Source organism: Mytilus trossulus, chromosome 9, assembly GCF_036588685.1.
Source record: "Mytilus trossulus isolate FHL-02 chromosome 9, PNRI_Mtr1.1.1.hap1, whole genome shotgun sequence".
Lineage (NCBI taxonomy): Eukaryota > Metazoa > Mollusca > Bivalvia > Mytilida > Mytilidae > Mytilus > Mytilus trossulus.
Genome location: NC_086381.1, coordinates 19,282,475 through 19,302,439, shown reverse-complemented (window position 1 = coordinate 19,302,439; position 19,965 = coordinate 19,282,475). Strand labels below are relative to the sequence as shown.

Sequence of the window (19,965 nt, the reverse complement as noted above, 5' to 3'; positions counted from 1 at the left end):
ATAAGTTAACATTAAATAACAAAAAAGCATTTACAAATAGTATCAACAGGTCAAATTAACAAGTAAGTACGATTTGATTGTACTCGCAGTTACTGATAGCTAGTTAAAAGCCTAAACAAGAAAATGGTAAACATGGTAAAACAGCAACCATAAGAGTACGCATCTTTCAAAATAATTTAATTTTGGATGTAACGCGTCTTCTGATTGGCTGACGTTATTTTGTTATTAGCCCATATACATAATTTAGTCATGTGACCGTGACGTCATCAACGTTTTTTCATGGTTTTCTACGGTTTAAAATGGAATTTAGAATTAAATTATAAGAAATGACTGTAATATTTTTTCTGTCTATTCGAAATAACATAAAAAAATGTGGTGCACACTGTTAACTAACCCGCTACGCGCGTTATTCAGTGTGCACCACATTTTTTATGTTATTTTTTCATAGACAGAAAAAATATTACAGTCATTCCTTAAATGTATTTTTCGTGCATTTTGAAGATTTTAAATCTTGCTGTTGAACAGTAGGAATTAATTTATTGTTTTGAATATTTTTTCCCCTGTTCTGCAAACATTTATTGGAGGAGTTGTTATAGAAATAACACCTTCTGACACCTATTGACAATATAACAGGGAAATTGAAATTATTTTGAGAAATATCACAATAAGGATGCGATAGTTTATTAAAGTTTCTGAGTGATTGATTGACGGCTTGATGACATCATGTTCAGGGTCTATAAGTCATCAGATACAGGTAATTGGTTGTGTAAGTTTGTGGTTTTTTTTTCAATTTCAGACGTGTTGTTGTTAAGAAACATAAAGATGTATCGAGTATTCATTGGCAGTGTATTTGTGGGTAGGTTAATGATGCATGAAGGTGACAATAGTTTATATATTTTCAAATATAATTGACAAGGAAGAGATAAATCAAGATAACAAACTGAGGGAATAAAATGAAATTTCTAAGGACACGAACCATCGATAGGGTTAGCGTCAAATAGTATGAATCACAAAATTAAATGAATTTTAGTCTTTTGAAACAATTCTGATCTTAACATAATCGAAAAGTGAGAACAATCAATTATTTAGGTATGTTTAATTCTAGTTAATGTTTAGACATATCCAATACGTAATATTGAATGCTGTTCAGACCATTCTCAAGCAGTCAGTTTAGTACAGGAATAACTATAACAATACTAATATTATCTAAACTAATGCATTGGGAAATTAATGCTTACATGTAACCTAATAAATTGTAATAATCATAATAATAACGTATACAAAACATTATGATGTGTTTGTAGTGTTCTACATGGCTACAGTGAGTATATGAATATAATTCAAATATTTGATGAAAATAAAACAAAAATTCAGCAGTTATCAGCACGGTTCCTTATCAATGAACATCAATGAATTCGATATGATCAGTTGTTTTATATATTGATTTGTGTTAAAACCACTTTCACCACTATTAGATATTTTGTGCCGGTCCGTTTATATTGATTAAGAAAGTCGGACTGCCCAAAAAGCAATTCCAACCGTCAGCCTAAAAAAACTGACTATCCAATTCAAGTTAATTGGAGTCGACCACATCTGCCGCGAGCGAAGTTCAAAACCTCAGTGTCGACCTGCAAGTGCTATGGTTATTGAAATATGTAAACCACTCGGTCACTAAGCCCCTTTTTGACATGAACTATCTTTAATAAATAAAGAGTATTTCAACATGGAAAATGTACTGTTTATAAAATGTTGAACTATTTGACATACTATGGGGTTTTATCCAATGGCTGTAAAGCATAGCTTCATTTGGTTCAAAGTGTCGACCTTTTTATTTCAATGATTTGCATTGTTAAGGATTCCAACTGTTACAAGTGTAAGCGTATCAAAGTTAAGGTATGTATTCTGGTGATATGTTCAGGTTTGAGCGTTTCTTGACGAAACTTACCACACAAAGCAAATCGAACTCACAAAACTTAGATAAAAGTTGTCAGTAATGTATAGGTACAAATCATCTTCAATTTTATATCACCCTTGTTCCAAAGTATAAAGTGTTAAACTCTTTTATCTAAGAGATCCAACTGTATTTCCCCCCACACAATAACTTTTAAATCGTCATTTCTACATATCAAGCCTACAAATCATGAAATTCGGCTTTTCATTGAGACTAAACTAGGTGATCTGATGTGTTGTTACAAAAGGAAGACTCGCTTATTTTATTTTTATAATGACAATTGTAGTAATGCTATTATGGAATTGTTTTAATTTCGTGATCTGTTAATGACAAGATTATTTTCGCTATAAAGAAGCTGCTTTTACTTGGTGGTTTATTTATTACCAGTAATAATGTAACATTTATATAAACGAAATGGTTTTTCCGTTTTTTTCGGGTTTAATAAAGAATATTTAACGTTTTTTTTATTAATTTGATATCATTATTCAGGTTTCTACGGCTGCAAGTGTAAAGATTGTTAATGGTGACGATGCCGACATAGAAGATCATCCATGGATGGTCTCTTTTCAGCTAGGAAAAAGTGGAGTAAATTTTACCCATAAATGTGGAGGAGCAATTATTGACAAAAGCTGGGTTCTTACAGCAAGACATTGCAATCTTTACAATAAGTGAGCTTTCTTATTTAATGTTTATATATAATCTTGCATTTAAATACAACGGGTACCACATGTGGATCAGTTATAGTTATGAATAGGTAAACATTATCGTCCATTTCATATCACCCTTGTTCAAAGTGTTTAACTATTTTATCAAAGATTTCCGACTGCAAATTAAACCCCAAAAATACTTTTAAATCAACATTTATATATCATACAAAGCCTTGTACATGTAACTGTTTTACAATTCTATAAATACTGTAACAAATATTAACATTTGGGTAATCATTCTTCCAAAACACTGTTTAATTTCGGGATTTGATACTGACATTTGTTGAGGTAAACAATAATTGTCTTTACCTGGTAGTTTCATGATTCCAATTGTATTTTCACCTTTAAGAACTGTTTTGATCCTTCTGAATTGGTGATGTGATTGTAAAATTGCAATTAAACTGTATTTTCTAGGTGATCTGATGATGATAGTTGTATGGTTGCAAAATAATAATTATTTAATATTATAGTTGTACTATCCCTATAATGGGATTGTTTTAATTTCGTGATTTGATGAAAAGTTTATTTTTGCAATATGGAAATTTTAAATGATTGAAATCTATCAAAAAAGGTTTATCTCATAATGTCGCTTGTATAGAAGCTGTTTTGACACATATTTTTTTTTATATTACTGTTTTTTTTCTCCATTTTAGTGTGAAGGATATGCAAATTGCAGCTGGAAGCTCTTTCTTGAGTCAGATGACAGAAATTATACCAGTGAAAAAGTACTATATGGTATGCACTTTTATGTTTGAGCTTTGATTTTGCCATTTGATTACGGACTTTCCGTTTAGAATTTTTCACTGGTATTTTTGTTGTTTTACTTTTTAGTAGTACATATCATATCCCACTTTATATAGGAATTTTTGTGATTTTACTTTTTGCTTACAAGGAATCCATCAAACAAAGAGTTCCACGCGGTGACGTTGAAATCATAGAATTTGTTTCGGCCATGTCATTGTCTGTTTCAATTCGACTTACAATCTCTTATTATTCCTTTATACTTTTTTTTGCTCTTTAATGTTGTTCAAAACGCCTTAACTGAAAATAATTACTCGTTTAATTTTTATCGAGCCTGCAACTTTTGTTGCAGAAAGCTCGACATAGGGATAGTGATCCGGCGGCGGCTACGGCGGCGTTAGCTATCTTCTTAAAAGCTTTAGAAGGTGGGAGACCTGGATGCTTCATACTTTGTATATAGATGCCTCATGTTACGAAATTTCCGTCAGTCACATGTCCAATGTCCTTGACCTCATTTTCATGGTTCAGTGACTACTAGAAAAAAAAGTTCAGATTTTTTTGTAATGTAAAATTCTCTCTTATTATAAGTAATAGGATAACTATATTTGGTATGTGTGTACCTTGCAAGGTCCTCATGCCCGTCGGACAGTTTTCACTTGACCTCGACCTCATTTCATGGATCAGTGAACAAGGTTAAGTTTTGGTGGTAGGCTCCATATCTCAGATACTATAAGCAGAAGGTCTAATATATTCGGTGTATGGGAGGACTGTAAGGTGTACATGTCCAACTGGCAGGTGTCATCTGACCTTGACCTTATTTTCATGGTTCAGTGGTTAAAGTAAAATGTTTGAGTTTTGGTCTTTTTTTCTAATTCTTTATGCAATATGTCAACTATATTTGGTGTATGGAAATATTTGATTATCTATATGTCAGTCACGAAGGTTTTTTTTTTTACCTTGACCTCATTTTCACGGTTCATTGCAAAATGTTGAGTATTTGTGTTTTGGTTTGTTTTTCAATGTTTAGTTTTCTTGGTTAATGTTGAGTTTATGGGACAGTTGTAATAAAGCTGTATATTTAGGACTATCAATGATTAGTAAAGAAGGCGAGACATTTCAGCGTGTGCACTCTTGTTATAAAATATCAACAACATATTAACTTTGACACTTTAACAATAATATAAAATTACAAAAAAACTTAAAACACACACTTCATCTGAAAAAAAAATTGGTTATATAGCAGTTTGACAAACACACAATTTTGATAATTGAAAAGCCTTATATTTCCTAAATAATAGAACGTTTTTCTCCGTTCAACTTATTTTTACAGATTCGTTTACCCGTAGTGTTATTTACCACCTTAAACGAACAGAACTTATTTCCGTATGCATGACTGTAAATATTTGATGTTATTGGAACATTTTTTCAAGGTCCAATATTTAAACATTGCCTATACTTTGAAGGTGGATGATTTCAATATTTGAGCTATACGTCTTTTATTAGAATAAAGTGTTATCGATTAGCGTTTAGAATTTAAATAAGTATTCAAATATTTTACTTGAATGTACTGTGGTTCATCTTCGTGTATATATGACGATGTTTTCGCGTTGACCATACAGCAGTTTCTTTTTTTTATAAATATGATTTGATAATAGTAATAGTGATATGTAATTTTCATAAATCTATTTGGTGCAATTTTATATAAACAAGATAGAGTATACCTAGAATCTTTTTTTACGTGAAAGAATTCACGGAAATCCACGAATATTTTGTATGAGAGAATCAGCTTTCAAGTATTATATTAAAATGTTTTAACCGATAAACGAGAAACATCTTAATGCATGTAAGAGGAAATTTGTATAATACGACACAACACAGTGCAGTTTAAACAAGGTTCACAAGAAGACGAAATCGAAAAAAATATTTTTAAATTGTTTAAAAGTTGTTAACATGTAAATTATCCTATTTGCATATACTGATTGACTGATTTTTATTCAATATTTTTAAGCACGAAATCTATGGTACAGGTTATGTTACTCCAAATGACCTTATGCTACTGGAGCTTCAAAAACCGCTTAAATTCGGGTCTACTATAAACAAAATCGACCTGGACACTAATGTAGGCCATAATTATACAGGAGAGGTGTGCACAATAGCAGGATGGGGAGATACAGATGTAACAAATGGTATGTTTTTTCAAAGCTTTAACCTTGAAAAAGAAAGGGCGAAAACTGAGAAATGGAAATTCAGACTCATAATTAATCGAAAACAAACTGACAAAGTTATATACACAAATCTGCGTTCTAATCTGAATGATTATTTACCAAATTATAACAATGTACAGACAAATATACCAAAACTTATTAAACGTTTTTAGCAATGAACAAATTTGTGTTTAAATTAATTTTTCGTAAAAATGTACGTAGACTGTAAATTCAATATATTAGTTCTATATATATTTGACAGACAAACAATAAATTCTAAGGCTTTATGATATAATTTAGAAAGAATATTGAGAAAAGCTATTTATTTTGTCTAATGTGTCTTCATGTACACTTATATCATAGTTGCTAGAATAGTTCTTTCTGAGATTCATTCACTTGTATTATAAGACTCTCAAACAAGTCAATATATAATGTATCAAAATACTATGTCTTATTTTAAAAAAAAGTATCTTTAATATATTGCATTTGTTTTTGATCTCTAAATCCTATCTAAAATTCAGGCCAGTATTTAATTTAACCTAGTATTTCCCGATAAAACCATGCAATTAAAACTGGGGTTTTCCCAATAATTCCCACTGGACTAGGCAATGCTCATCAAACCCGTGTTTGTGCCAACCCTCAAACTATTCCCCATTGTTAAAATGGCGGAAAGTTAGCAATGATAGGCCAACTTATGATCTTAAGCAATGCAAACATAGCAATTCCTTATAGTCAGCTATAAAAGCACCCGACATGAAAAATGTGAAACAGTTCATACAAGAAAAGTAAACTCTAAATTTTCAACAATTTAATTTACTGATATAATACGAAAAATCTCGAATAGTGGTATTATAGAACATACTCTGACAAACTCGTACACACAATAAGTAAATTTCACAACCATTTATTGTGTAAATCATCATATATTTTGACTATACAACTTATTCTAATGCAACAACGTTTGTAACGTTCATTTTGATTGGATAACGTCACTTTCTTACATGGCATCAATTGACAATTGATGTTATGGGACGTACGCGCAAGCGCAGACGGCATATGACAGATTTTAAATACATGTTATAACGTTGTTTTCTGTCAGTTTCATTAGAATGGAGATAACAATATTGTATTTTAAGCTCCGACGGCATCAATTGGGGATTTTATGGTCGCAAATACCCGTTTACTGTCTCCGCTAACGCGTCGCCAGTAAACTTAATTTGCGACTATCAAATCCCCAATTGATGCCGTCGGAGCTTAAAATACAATACAGTTATCTCCTAAATCTGATTACAGGACAGCGTTTCCCCAGAGGGATTTTGCCGGATCGTCTACAAGTGCAGTATATGCCTGCTGTTTCTAAAGCATACTGTAATAATACTTGGAATTCGTTTTTCGGGTTTCGGTTGTTTCCAGTGAACTTTATCAACACCATTATTTGTCTTCAAGACAAGGATAAGGATTCTTGTATTGTAAGTACATTTCATTTGACGCATGTATGTCTCCTCTAATCGCGATGTCACTAAATTTCACTGAACTATTTATTTCTAAATTGATTTTAAGTTTATCTCATCAATATCGTTTTTTGTTGTTGTTTAAAGTAGCTTACAGAAACTATAATAACCGATTTAACTGTTTTCTTATATTGGTATTAATAAGATAATAACACAATCACCGACATCATATTACTATTACATGTTCATGCATATTTTAATATTTTGGTGAAAGACTTTCATATTCGCGACATTTATTGTCGTTTTCCTTTCTGGTTTCTTTTTAGTTCATACACATACATAAATGTGGGTATACATTGTACAAAAATGAGACAACAAACCAATAAAAAAAAGCCAAAGATAACCAAAAAACATTAAGATGGCAGTATATAGACTCAAACAATGGAAAGAATAAAAACGTTCGGCCATTTTTTTAAAAGTATTACTGTGGATTCATTATTTTTCATTGGATACCAATTTTCGTGGGGACAGTTGAACCACGAATTGAAATGTTCAACGAATAACATATTTTCAATAGACATTGCATACAGAGATTGGCAAAACCAGGAAATCAAATACCCACGAATTTGCAAGTTTTCAGCAATCCACGAAAATTGATACCCACAAAAATAAATGAATCCACAGTACGATTTGGTCTTATAAGTTTTATCAACTTTTTCAGTCATACACTTTAATAAAATTTTGATTTTACTGCGACAAGGCCATGCAAAGGACGTTGATTAGTGAAGCCAAAAATTGGACGTCGATTTAAAAAACAACAAAATAAACGTCGATTAGAGGGACATAAAAGTGCCGTCGATTTGGGATGTTGTTTTTATTGTGAAATCAAATTTGGACGTCAATTTTAGGAATGGACGTCGATTAGAGACCGGACGTCCATTTGAGTCTTACATGTATAACGTTGTTTTCAATTTAACTTGTTTATATTTTTTTTCGTTTGGGTACGTATTATATTTTCCCTCCGGTTTATATAATCCGTTCATCCCATTTCGACTCTTTAGAATTCAAGAGTCTATCCTAAATTGAGGTAAACTTTATGGCCTTCCACTTACTGTTTCGATCCCTTACAACACTAAAGAGACATTAATTGTCGAAATCCGGATATGGTGTACAAATTTAAGCACCTCATTTTTATGGTTAACCATCTTTGCCGCAAGTTTATTGTTTTCTATTTGGTATTGAATTAATATAAAGATCCACTTTGTTACATCTTGTGATCAATTTATTTGGCAATCGTCAATGGCAGCCAACAGGGTTTCAGAACATCATTAGTTCGACCTGTGAGTCAAATGCGTTTCGTTAAATATACTTTTTCACCTTTTTGGTCTTTTTGGAAAATTTTGTTTGTACTGTATTTAGACCCCTCTACAAAGAAATTTGTTTTGCATGCACACGTATAAAAATTGCGGGTTTTATCCAACGCAATCATAGGTTTGAACGTAGTTTTCAATTTAGACTCGTTTATATTTTTTCGTTTGGGCTTGTATCATATTTCCCCTCCGGTTTATATGATCCGTTCATCCTATATTGACTCTTAAATTATCAATGCCAGAAAATGACAAACCTGTTCTAGATTATCTTCTTAAAATACTATAAGGTCAACAGTGAACGGGAGAGCTTTTTCGCTTTCCTTTTCCTGTGACATTACATGAAAAACCCAAAGCCTCATTAATCTTGTTACATGAACTAAGCCCAAGTGTGGTATACAATATGTAGGACAAACAGGACGGGACTTTTTTAAACGAACACAGGAACATCTATACCGCTTCCGAAAACCTAAGAAATTCAAAAGCATAATTTATCAACATTTAGGTAAACACAACCACAATATTAAATTTATTAGATTTCAACCGCTCGAAACGGTCCAGAAACAACAAGGGCAGTCGCATAAACGATTTGAAGATTCCCGTAAAATTATCGAACTGTCTTGGATTAAACGACTTCAAACAGCTTATCCCCTGGGCCTAAATGACAATATACTTGGACAAGGTAACATATCTACTACTTCATGAATATTATTGATAAAAACAACGAAATAATAGGTCTCATGGGAAACGTATCAATCGAAATCAACGAGTTAAACATCTTATAAATTATACTGTTAATTTTCTCCTTGATAATATTTATGTACGTTTCGGCAACAAAGTTTATCGACAGGTTGTAGGTATCCCCATGGGAACTAATTGTGCCCCTTTAATAGCAGATTTGTTTTTGTACTGTTTACGAATCACAGTTGATGACTAAACTCAGTAACGACCCGTCGAAATTGCATTTAATTGATAAATTCAACAACACTTACCGTTATCTTGATGATATTTTTTCGTTAAATAATCAATAATTTTCTCAATATACTGCTGAAATTTACCCCAAGGAACTTACTTTAAATAAATCAAATTTATTCGGTAATAACTGTCCTTTCCTGGATTTAGATATTTCGGTTTTAAACGGGAAACTCCACACTAAAATTTACGACAAAAGAGACGATTTTTCGTTCCCTATTGTTAATTTTCCATTTTTAGATGGTGATGTTCCTTTGGCACCATCTTACGGTGTTTATATTTCACAACTTGTTCGCTATGCCCGTGTCTGTTGTGACGTTTTTGATATTAACGAACGCAACCTATGTATTACTGGTAAATTATTAAACCAGGGATATCGTTACCATAAATTACTTAAAACCTTTACTAAACTTTTCCATAGATATAAAGATTTGGTTTTGAAGTTTGGTTGTACCTGTAGAAAACTTATTTCAAACGGGATAGCACATCCTCATTTTTACGGAAATGTTGTTAACCGTGCCCGGATATTTAAAAATGATCCATGTAAACTTGTCGCTCCTTTAAATAAACTTATTCTAAAAGGTTACCTATTCAACACTGTAATAAGATCATTGGATATTGTTTTTATTGGTATAAATATTGATTTTGTTATCAGTAAATTAAAAGCTAACTAAATATTACTAGTATGTTATATACATATATACATGTATATTCATGTATCTACAATCTGTCGATACCTGTAACTTGGCATTGCACAAGGTCATGTTTTTCTCTGGCTTTATGACGTCTTTACGCTAAATTCATTTGATGCTGGATGTGTACGGATTGATTGTTTAGTCTTAGATGCATGATTTTTTATTAGTTGTTTGTGGCTTTGAACTAGCTGTCAGATAACTGCGAGTACTCTCGGATCTGTTCATTGCGTCTTTTTGTGTCGGGATGTATAAGTACCCGGCCACGTCTACTTGTATTTTTGTCCATCTGATGAGTTAAGCCTTTTTCAACTGATTTTTATAGTTCGTTCTTATGTTGTACTGTTATAAATAAACTCATCATAGATACCAGGAATATACCACTGTCCCAGGTTAGCGGGAGGGTTGGGATCCCGCTAACATGTTTAACCCCGCCACATTATTTATGTATGTGCCTGTCCCAAGTTAGGAGCCTGTAATTCAGTGGTTGTCGTTTGTTTATGTGTTACATATTTGTTTTTCGTTCATTTTTTTTACATAAATAAGGCCGTTAGTTTTCTCGTTTGAATTGTTTTACATTGTCTTATCGGGGCCTATTATAGCTGACTATGCGGTATGGGCCGTTGAAGGCCGTACGGTGACCTATAGCTGTTAATGGCTGTGTCATGTTGGTCTTTTGTGGATAGTAGTTTTATATCTTAAAATTCAAGAGACTATCTAAAAATGACGGTACATTTTATCTGGCCTTCCAAATACCGTTTCGATCCCTAACATCACTAAAGAGACATTTATTGTCGAAATCCGGATCTGGTGTACAAAAAAATATTAACACCTTATGTTTGTGGCATAACATCGTGGCCACAAGTTAATTGTTTTCTGTTTAGTATTAAATTTATATTAAGATTCATTTTGTTACATCTTGTGATCAATTTTATTTTGCAATCGCCAATGGCAGTCAGCAGGGTTAAAGAACATCAGTTGTTCGACCTGTTAGTCAAATGCGTCTTGTTTAAATATACTTCTTCACTTTTTTGGTCTTTTGGAAAATGTTGTTTGTGCTGTATTTAGACCCTTCTACAACGAAATTTGTTTTACATGCACACGTATAAAAATTTCCGTTTTTATCCCACGCAGTCATAGGTTTGAACGCAGTTTTCAATTTAGACTCGTTTATATATATATATATATCTAACATTGTTGGGTTGATGTTTAGACGAGTTGTATATATATATATATATATATATATATATATAAAGATCACTATAATAAATGTTCTTGTGTATAGAAATATATATAGATTACTAATAAATCCAACATTTCCGGTATGAATAGTTTTAATTCACTAGTACTTTCATGTTTAAATCAATAATTTTGAAACCATTGTGTAAATATGTACCGAGCTATATAAGAGACGATATAGATTTTCTCTCACACCTGCCAAAAATAGCACCGGTTCACGCTCGTTTAGTAAGCTTCGATGTCACAAGCCTATATACGAACATTCCACACGATTTAGGAATAGAGGCAATACAATATTGGGTTGCAAAACATCGAGATGCAATACCAAATCGATTCACTGTTGACTTTATACTCGATTCTACTAAACTAATTCTTGAAAACAATTCTTTCTATTTCAATGGCAAAAACTATTTACAACATCGGGGAACAGCAATGGGAACAAAATTTGCACCAACCTATGCAACATTAGTCATGGGCTTCCTTGAACAAAGACTGTATCAAGAAGTTGAAAACAATTTTGGAGTTGAATTTGCAAGAGAATTTGAATTATCATGGAAAAGATACCTTGATGATTGCTTCATTATCTGGAACAAATCCGACGAAGAACTCCAACTATTTTCGGACATACTAAATAACCTTCATACCTCCATAAAATTTACGAAGGATGAAAATTTCAACCAATTACCGTTTCTAGACATTCTTGTTATTAAAGATGGCACTGAAATTAAAACCGATATTTTTTACAAAGGTACTGATACTCATCAGTATTTAGATTTTAATTCGTGCCACCCATCTCATACCAAAAGGAATATCCCCTATTGTTTAGCAAGAAAAATATGTACAGTAGTCGAGGATGAACATTTGAGAGAAGACCGTCTAGAGGAACTACAATCATTTTTGATCAAGCAAAACTATCCAGAGACTTTAATAGAAAGGGGAATTCAAATGGCAAAACAGATCCCAACCAACCAATTACGTTCCACCTGCGAGGAGCAGAGTAATAACATCGATAAAATACCGTTCGTTATTACACATAATCCCCGGAACTTTAAAATTATTCCCATTGCAAAGGCAAATTTACCTATTCTTGGTCAGGATGAAAAGATGCGCCGTTTAATTAATACAGAAACACTTCTACAAAGTAAACGGCAACCACAAAACCTTAAACGACTATTGACCCGAGCACGATTCGACCAACAAAGAACATTCAGTGTGTCAAAATGTCGAGATAGTCGTTGTGGAGCATGTCCGTATATCCATGTCGGCAAGGGAATGGACATACCTAATGGTCTATCACTTTTTACCAACGAAGACATTACCTGTAAATCCGAGAACTTAATTTATTGCATTAAATGTAATGGTTGCCAGGAAATTTATATCGGCCAAACAGGGAACAGTGTAACAGAAAGAGTGCGCATTCATAGACAACATATAAGGCAGCCACAATACAGAAAAATCCCCCTAAGCAAACATTTAGACGAATGTGGAGGGGGATTTTTTAAAATATTCCCATTTTATAAAATGAATATGGGTTGTGACATTACACGAGAAGTCAAGGAAAAACATTTTATTTCAAAATTTAAATCACGATTGAATGCAAACTATGCATTTTCTATTGTGTAATAATGACGCTCCATACTTCTATATATAGACTAAGTGTAATACGATTTATCTCCCTTTATATACTCAACGACAACTATGACGTTACATACCTACCGTTACATAGTTACGTTAATCATGTATAGTTTCACCTGAAGATTGTTATTTAAACATGAAAGTACTAGTGAATTAAAACTATTCATACCGGAAATGTTGGATTTATTAGTAATCTATATATATATATATATATATAGATTCCACCACTGCATCGAGTGTAATACGATATTTATCCACTCGAGACAGTTAAAATTGATAAGTTAATTGTCGAGAGTGGATAAATATCGTATTACACGAGATTTGGTGGTGGAATCTGTTTCTCTAATGATTTTCTAACATTATGCAGGCAAACTTATTCCTTCTTTTCGAATGATCTGCAAAAAGATGTGACGTCGTCAGGCATGGTCGCCTTTTTAGCTCACCTGTCCCGAAGGGACAAGTGAGCTTATGCCATCACTTGGCGTCCGTCGTCGTCCGTCGTCTGTCGTCTGTCGTCTGTCGTCGTTAACTATTTCAAGAATATTCTCCTCTGAAACAACTGGGCCAAATACTTTCAAACTTTAACTGAATGTTCCTTAGGGTATCTAATTTATAAATTGTATCCGAAGTTTTGATCTATCAACAAACATGGTCGCCATTGCTAAAAATAGAACATAAGGGTCAAATGCAGTTTTTGGCTTATAACTCAAAAACCAAAGCATTAAGAGCAAATCTGACATGGGGGTAATATTGTTTATCAGGTGAAGATCTATCTGACCTGAAATTTTCAGATGAATCAGACAACCCGTTGTTGGGTTGCTGCCCCTGAATTGGTAATTTTAACGAAATTTTGCTGTTTTTGGTTATTATCTTGAATATTATTATAGATAGAGATAAACTGTAAACAGGAATAATGTTCAGCAAAGTAAGATTTACAAATAAGTCAACATGACGGATATGGTCAGTTGACCCCTTTAGGAGTTATTGCCCTTTATAGTCAATTGTTAACCATTTTTCGTAAATCTTAGTTATCTTTTACAAAAATCTTCTCCTCTGAAACTACTGGGCCAAATACTTCCAAACTTTAAATGAATGTTCCTTAGGGTATCTAGTTTGTAAATTGTATCCGAAGTTGTGATCTATCAACAAACATGGTTGCCATTGCTAAAAATAGAACATAGGGGTCAAATGCAGTTTTTGGCTTATAACTCAAAAACCAAAGCATTTAGAGCAAATCTGACATGGGGGTAATATTGTTTATCAGGTCAAGATCTATCTGCCCTGACATTTTCAGATGAATCAGGCAACCCGTTGTTGGGTTGCTGTCCCTGAATTGGTAATTTTAACGAAATTTTGCTGTTTTTGGTTATTATCTTGAATATAATTATAGATAGAAATAAACTGTAAACTGCAAAAATGTTAAGCAAAGTAAGATCTACAAATAAGTAAATTTGACCAAAATTGTCAATTGACCCCTTAAGGAGTTATTGCCCTTTAAAGACTTTTTTTCACAATTTGTTCATCATGTTGACTTACTTTAAAAAATCTTCTCCTTTGAAACTGCTGTATCAATTTCAGCCAAACGTAGGCTAAATGAGTTTCAGAGTATCTAGTATAAATTTTATATTTTATTTCCTTGTATGTCAAGAAACATAGCTCCTATGGCTAAAATAGAACATAGGAGAAAATGATTATTTTTTTTGGCTTTTGAAGAAAATAGGACGATCCAAAAAACATTTAAATAAATTGAAAAGTCAAAATAATTATTGATGAGAGATTTAACCAAAAGAATTAAGGTGAGCGATTCAGGCTCTTGAGAGCCTCTTGTTTCATGTCGTCACAATAGGAAATTCAGAGGACAGCAAGAAAATTTTGAAATATATTTATTCATTCAGGGTGATAGTGGTGGACCAATGGTATGCAGTAATAAACTTGTAGGCACACTATCATTTGGTAAAGACCTTTGCGATGGAACTTTACCAAGTGTGCATACTAGAATTTCTGCTTACTTGGACTGGATTAAAGACAAAATTAATAAAAAAAATAACAAGAATAAGAAGGATAAGAAAAAGAAGAAAAATGATAAGGCAAAGGCAAACGGAAGGAGAAAGGGAAAGAACAACAAAAATAAATAACAATAAAGTGAAATAAAGAATATAAGTAATTCATTATGTTGTTGTTGACTTGTTTTAAGAAGTAAATTAAAGAATGAGGTCGCATCACTGAAATTATGAATACGATCACAGAAAACTGTGAAGAAGTCGCTATTTAGTTTTGAACGTATCTATTAACTTTTCAACTTTGTATGAATGGTTGACATTTTATTTTGCAAGTCCCTTAATAATTTCTGTTTTGTTAACCACTGCCTAAATGATTTGTACGAGTAAAAACAAAGTCATAAATAAACAGAATAATCGATATCTGGTTCACTTTTAGAGGCAAATTATGACATATAAATTAAGAATGGAAACCAGGAATGTGTCAACTAATGTGAGACAATAACCCGACCAAAGAGCTGAAACCAGCCGAATGCCACAAATTTGTCTTCAAAACAGCGAGAAAATCTCGCACCCGGAGGCGTGCATCAGCTGGCCCCTAAACAAAAATGTGTACTTGTTCAGTTATAATGGACGTCATACTAAACTCATCATCCGAGATATATACTCCGTTCGCAGGCGCTGCTGGAATGTTGCTACATAGAAATGGAGAGTTTACAATTGGGAAATCATCTCGTTTGTCTTAAAGTTTTGTTTTCAACCGACCCTCATTGTCAATTTCTAGATGTAAGTAAAGATATGAGGCAGACTTAACTGTATCCTTTATCTCTGAATCGATGGTATAGATGCGTTCAACATAGCCATCAAATTTTGAATTATTTAGTGAGAGAACATCTTCTATATAGCGGAAAGTAAAGTTGATAAAATAGATGTTAATAATTTAGAAAGAGGTTTCGTGGAGCACTTGGAAGACCCAGCAATATACCGTTGTTTGTAAGGACACTTATCTAATTTATGTATCCAATACAGTGAAGACCTATGATAATCCAGGATTTCCTCTTTGGTAAGTGTCGTGAGGGTATATGTTGAGTTTCCAAGTAAATTGTCAATATCTAATTCATTTATCTAGCAGTTTATGTAATGAGTTTTTCACACAAAAAAGATGTTGTTAGGGGCTTTATCTGCGGGGACAACAACATATTTGTCATGGAGGTAGGACAAGTGTTTTGCAACATTCGGGTCTTTAAAGATTGACGTAGCATGGGTATTGATAGACCCATTCAGTTTCTTAATTCTGATTTGAATCAACGACCTCACAGTTTTAATCCATTCTGAAAGAGTATCTACGACTTCCTTCTCGCACTTCGCCCATTGCCTGGCATAATCCTCGACTGAATCCATCAGTATTTGAAATTGTATTTCCAATTGATGGATTTAACCTCACGATATTTCGGACTTTTGGATAACACATTTCACAAGGAAGTGTTATTGACAATGGTGAGGTCACCGGTAGTAACGTGGCCAACCGGATTATATGTGAATTGGGAACTAGCACAAGTGCAATCTGGAGGTTTAGACTTAATGTCGTCAATATTGAGATCATTCAAAACGTGTTTGTAATTGAAAATTTTAGTTGCAATTGGTTTGGTATAGGTAAAAGAAATGATTGGTACAGACTGATCTTTGAAATAAGGAGGTATTATCGACTGAACTAATTTATGATGGAGGATATTGCCTAAGTTGACGCCATCGAGACCTGTGTTAGAAAAGGAAAGTTTAAGAAAAAATCTTTCCTCTTTTTCATCTTTTTCAATGCGAACTGGTTTGAAAAGTCGGTGACTTACAATATCCGAAATGATAGCTATAAGTTTGTATTGGTTTGAATGAGGGTTTGAAACAGTGGTTTCCAAACATAAATTGAACAGAGAATGACATTTTGAAAGTGGTAATGAATAAAGTTTCGTGCGAATGTGATGAATAACTAACGGCTTTTGTATAAATGGCAGCAAGTCATTAATAGAAACATCATGCAGAGTAGGTGATTTATAAAGACGATGACCATGAGGAGTAGAGTTGAAAATATTCATCACATTCAGCAAGCTACACGAAGGACTAGATATAATACCTATACCATCAGATTTGTCATTGCAACGACATAGTGTCGCAAATATATGAATGAACTAAAGTTAAAAATTATACAAGAGTAACAAAGATTAGAAGCTCCTGACTTGTGACAAGCACAAACATACGGCGAAAATAAACATGTTTTTGAAATCTCAACCTTCCCCTTATACCTCTAGCCAATGTAGAAAAAAACACACAGCAATGCGCACAGTAAAACTCAGTTCAAAAGGAAGTCCGGTTCCGATGTCAGAAAGGTAATAAAAAAACCTAAACAAAATGACAATGATACATTAATTAACAAAGGACTAATAGCAGTTACTGACATGCCAGATCCAGACCTCAATTAAACTGTTTGAAAGATTATGTCTTCATCATATGAATATCAAGAACAATCCCTCTCGTTAGTGGTTTAGTATCATTCCATCATAAAATATATTAGAAGAACATAACCCGTATCTTGCCAAGAGCTTGTTTAAGAATGAATGTGTTTATGTTCGATGCAAAGACCCTATAACTGAATTAATATCAAAGCCAAAACATGACATCTTTTTGATCTAACAACAGTATCGTAACAATATCCCTTTCTAATGTATGTTTAAAGGGTTTGTTACATGTAGCTTTTGAGGTGAATGCTGAAATTGTTGTGCTATGTAAAGAATATAACCATTAAATGATTGGCGTAAAATACCGGAACGTATAAGATGTCTGCATGCCGATTTATATTTACGAATGATGTCCTTGTATCGGTGATAAAATTTAGTAAATTTAATTTAAAGTTTATTCAACAGGATAGATCTCTTTAGTGTACGTACTGAAGTCGTAACTATTGATAGCCAATATGTCATCCAAATATCTAAAAGTATTATTTAATGTTTGTATCAGATGTTGTTTCTCGAAAAATTCAAAGTTTTTTAAACAGGAAATTTATAAAAATGAGCGTATGATTGATATTCATGTCAACACCGAAGTGGGCTCTGATACCCTCGGGGACGAAACTTCCACCAGCAGTGGCATCGACACAGTGGTGTAAATAGTGATCAAAGGTACCAAGATTATAATTCAATACGCCAGACGCACGTTTCGTCTACATAAGTCATAAGACTCATTAGTGACGCTCATATCAAAATAGTTATAAACCAAACAAGTACTAGTGCACAGTTAGTCACCATTTTAATTCCGATAACTTGACGATACATGGAATCTCCAAAGCGCACAAAAAATGTTATCTAGTCAAAATTCAAGGGCCGTCCAATTGACATAGTCATTTCAATTGTTGTTACTTAAAAATGACCTATAAACAAAGTTTGAACATATATATTCGCATTCTGACTTTTTAAATGTCCATTTAATTAGATGTGTGCATTTTTTCTTTAGAATATCAAGCAAAGAGGTATATAGGGTAGAAAAATCTAAACTTAGTATTATGATTGGAATGAAATGCACAAATATTGAATTACTCCTTATTTGTTTAGGGAGAATTCACTAAAAAAATGTATTCAATGTAAAGGGAGACAATTCAAAACGGAAACATATTTGCTCTTTATCTTTGAGGGGAAGGACAGGGGTAAGGGAGACAGGGAGAAAGGGGGTAGGAGAAAGGAGAAAGGGGTAGGAGAAAGGATATGAAGGGTGAGAGAAAGGAGAAAAAATAAAATATCTCTCCTTTTAAAAAAATTTCTAATATTTCAAGAAAAAATATCTCTAAAGGAGATGTTTTATTCTAATGGGAGAAAGGAGAACGGGGTAGGAGAAAGGAGAAGAGGGGTGGGAGAAGGGAGAAGGGTACCCCCTGTCCTCCCCCTCATCTTTGCAAACATTGAATGTTCGATTGTTAAGGAGTATAGCTATTTTAAAAACAAATTGCATTTTTGAACACCAAAATGTATATTATCAAAGATTTATATCAACTACATAATACATTTTGAATTATAATTGAAACCAAAATGGAATTATATTTCCGTCAACAATCAGATTTAAACTAATTTTATTTTTTGTATTATTAAACGGGAATAAATAGCTGTACCACCGAATCCGTGTTCTTTAGAGTAAATCTCTTTGGTAGGTTTTAAATTGTATTTATATTTCCATAAATCATTAAGAAAGTACGAAAATCATCAATCATGTCTTCAAAATTCAATGTATCTATAGCAAAAGGTACATTTCGTACATATATACCTATATATGGATATGGCAAATACGTATTTTGAATGTGCTCGGCAATTACATTTTTACACGAATATAATATTAAGATTTCTGATAAACACCAACAAAACAGTAACCATGCACGCATACGTGTATAATAAAGTCTATCTAGAGAAGTTAACATATATATACGCTTCTAACATTGTAGGTTTTTGTATTTGACTACTCCAAGTCTGATCCGATTTACCAAGCTTAATATTTATGTACTAGGTGCGCAATTTTTATATAAAAGTAACATAATCGTGCCTGTGTTTAAAAGTTGTCGGAATAAAGAATTAAAGAGGAATACATATGAAAAAAAATCAATAGTTTCATTTGAGAAAAAGAAGTCGGACTAGGTTTCATTCATAATCACGGTATGACAACTGTATGAGTATACTTAGACTGTCTAGCAACATTACGGAATATTTCGATATGCATATATAGATGCCTATGGATGCATGATCAAAACAGAAAATATGTGAAATAGACCCCGTTAACACTTGCACAAAATTGAATCGATCTTTAATAGCATCTCGCGTTTACGATCTTTTTATAACTTGTGCGTTTACATTTAGTATACATTGCAGTCATAAAATAATCGGTCTAATCATTTCGTTAAAAAAAAAATCGTAGCAAATAGAATAAGGAAATATTTGGTTCATTAGATATGCTTTTACATTTATTAATTATTTTTTTGATTA

The 19,965-nt window shown here is 32.8% G+C and overlaps 1 protein-coding gene across 1 annotated transcript; it reads left to right on the top strand.

Moving 5' to 3' along the window:
* The first annotated feature begins 797 nt into the window (after positions 1-797).
* On the top strand, positions 798-15,094 carry LOC134683666 (chymotrypsinogen A-like). The gene is made up of 7 exons (XM_063542977.1): positions 798-856; positions 1,305-1,321; positions 2,441-2,619; positions 3,312-3,393; positions 5,408-5,585; positions 6,897-7,072; positions 14,855-15,094. Exons 1-7 carry the CDS (start codon positions 823-825, stop codon positions 15,092-15,094), a joined length of 906 nt encoding a protein of 301 aa, XP_063399047.1. The 5' UTR covers positions 798-822.
* The last annotated feature ends 4,871 nt before the right edge of the window (positions 15,095-19,965 follow it).

Excerpts from the sequence above, each read along its gene's own strand:
- LOC134683666 (XM_063542977.1), top strand. The coding sequence starts at position 823 with ATGTATCGAGTATTCATTGGCAGTGTATTTGTGG. Across the intron at positions 3,394-5,407 it reads CAGTGAAAAAGTACTATATG|CACGAAATCTATGGTACAGG; the intron begins GTATGCACTTTT and ends AATATTTTTAAG. Across the intron at positions 7,073-14,854 it reads AGGATAAGGATTCTTGTATT|GGTGATAGTGGTGGACCAAT; the intron begins GTAAGTACATTT and ends TTATTCATTCAG.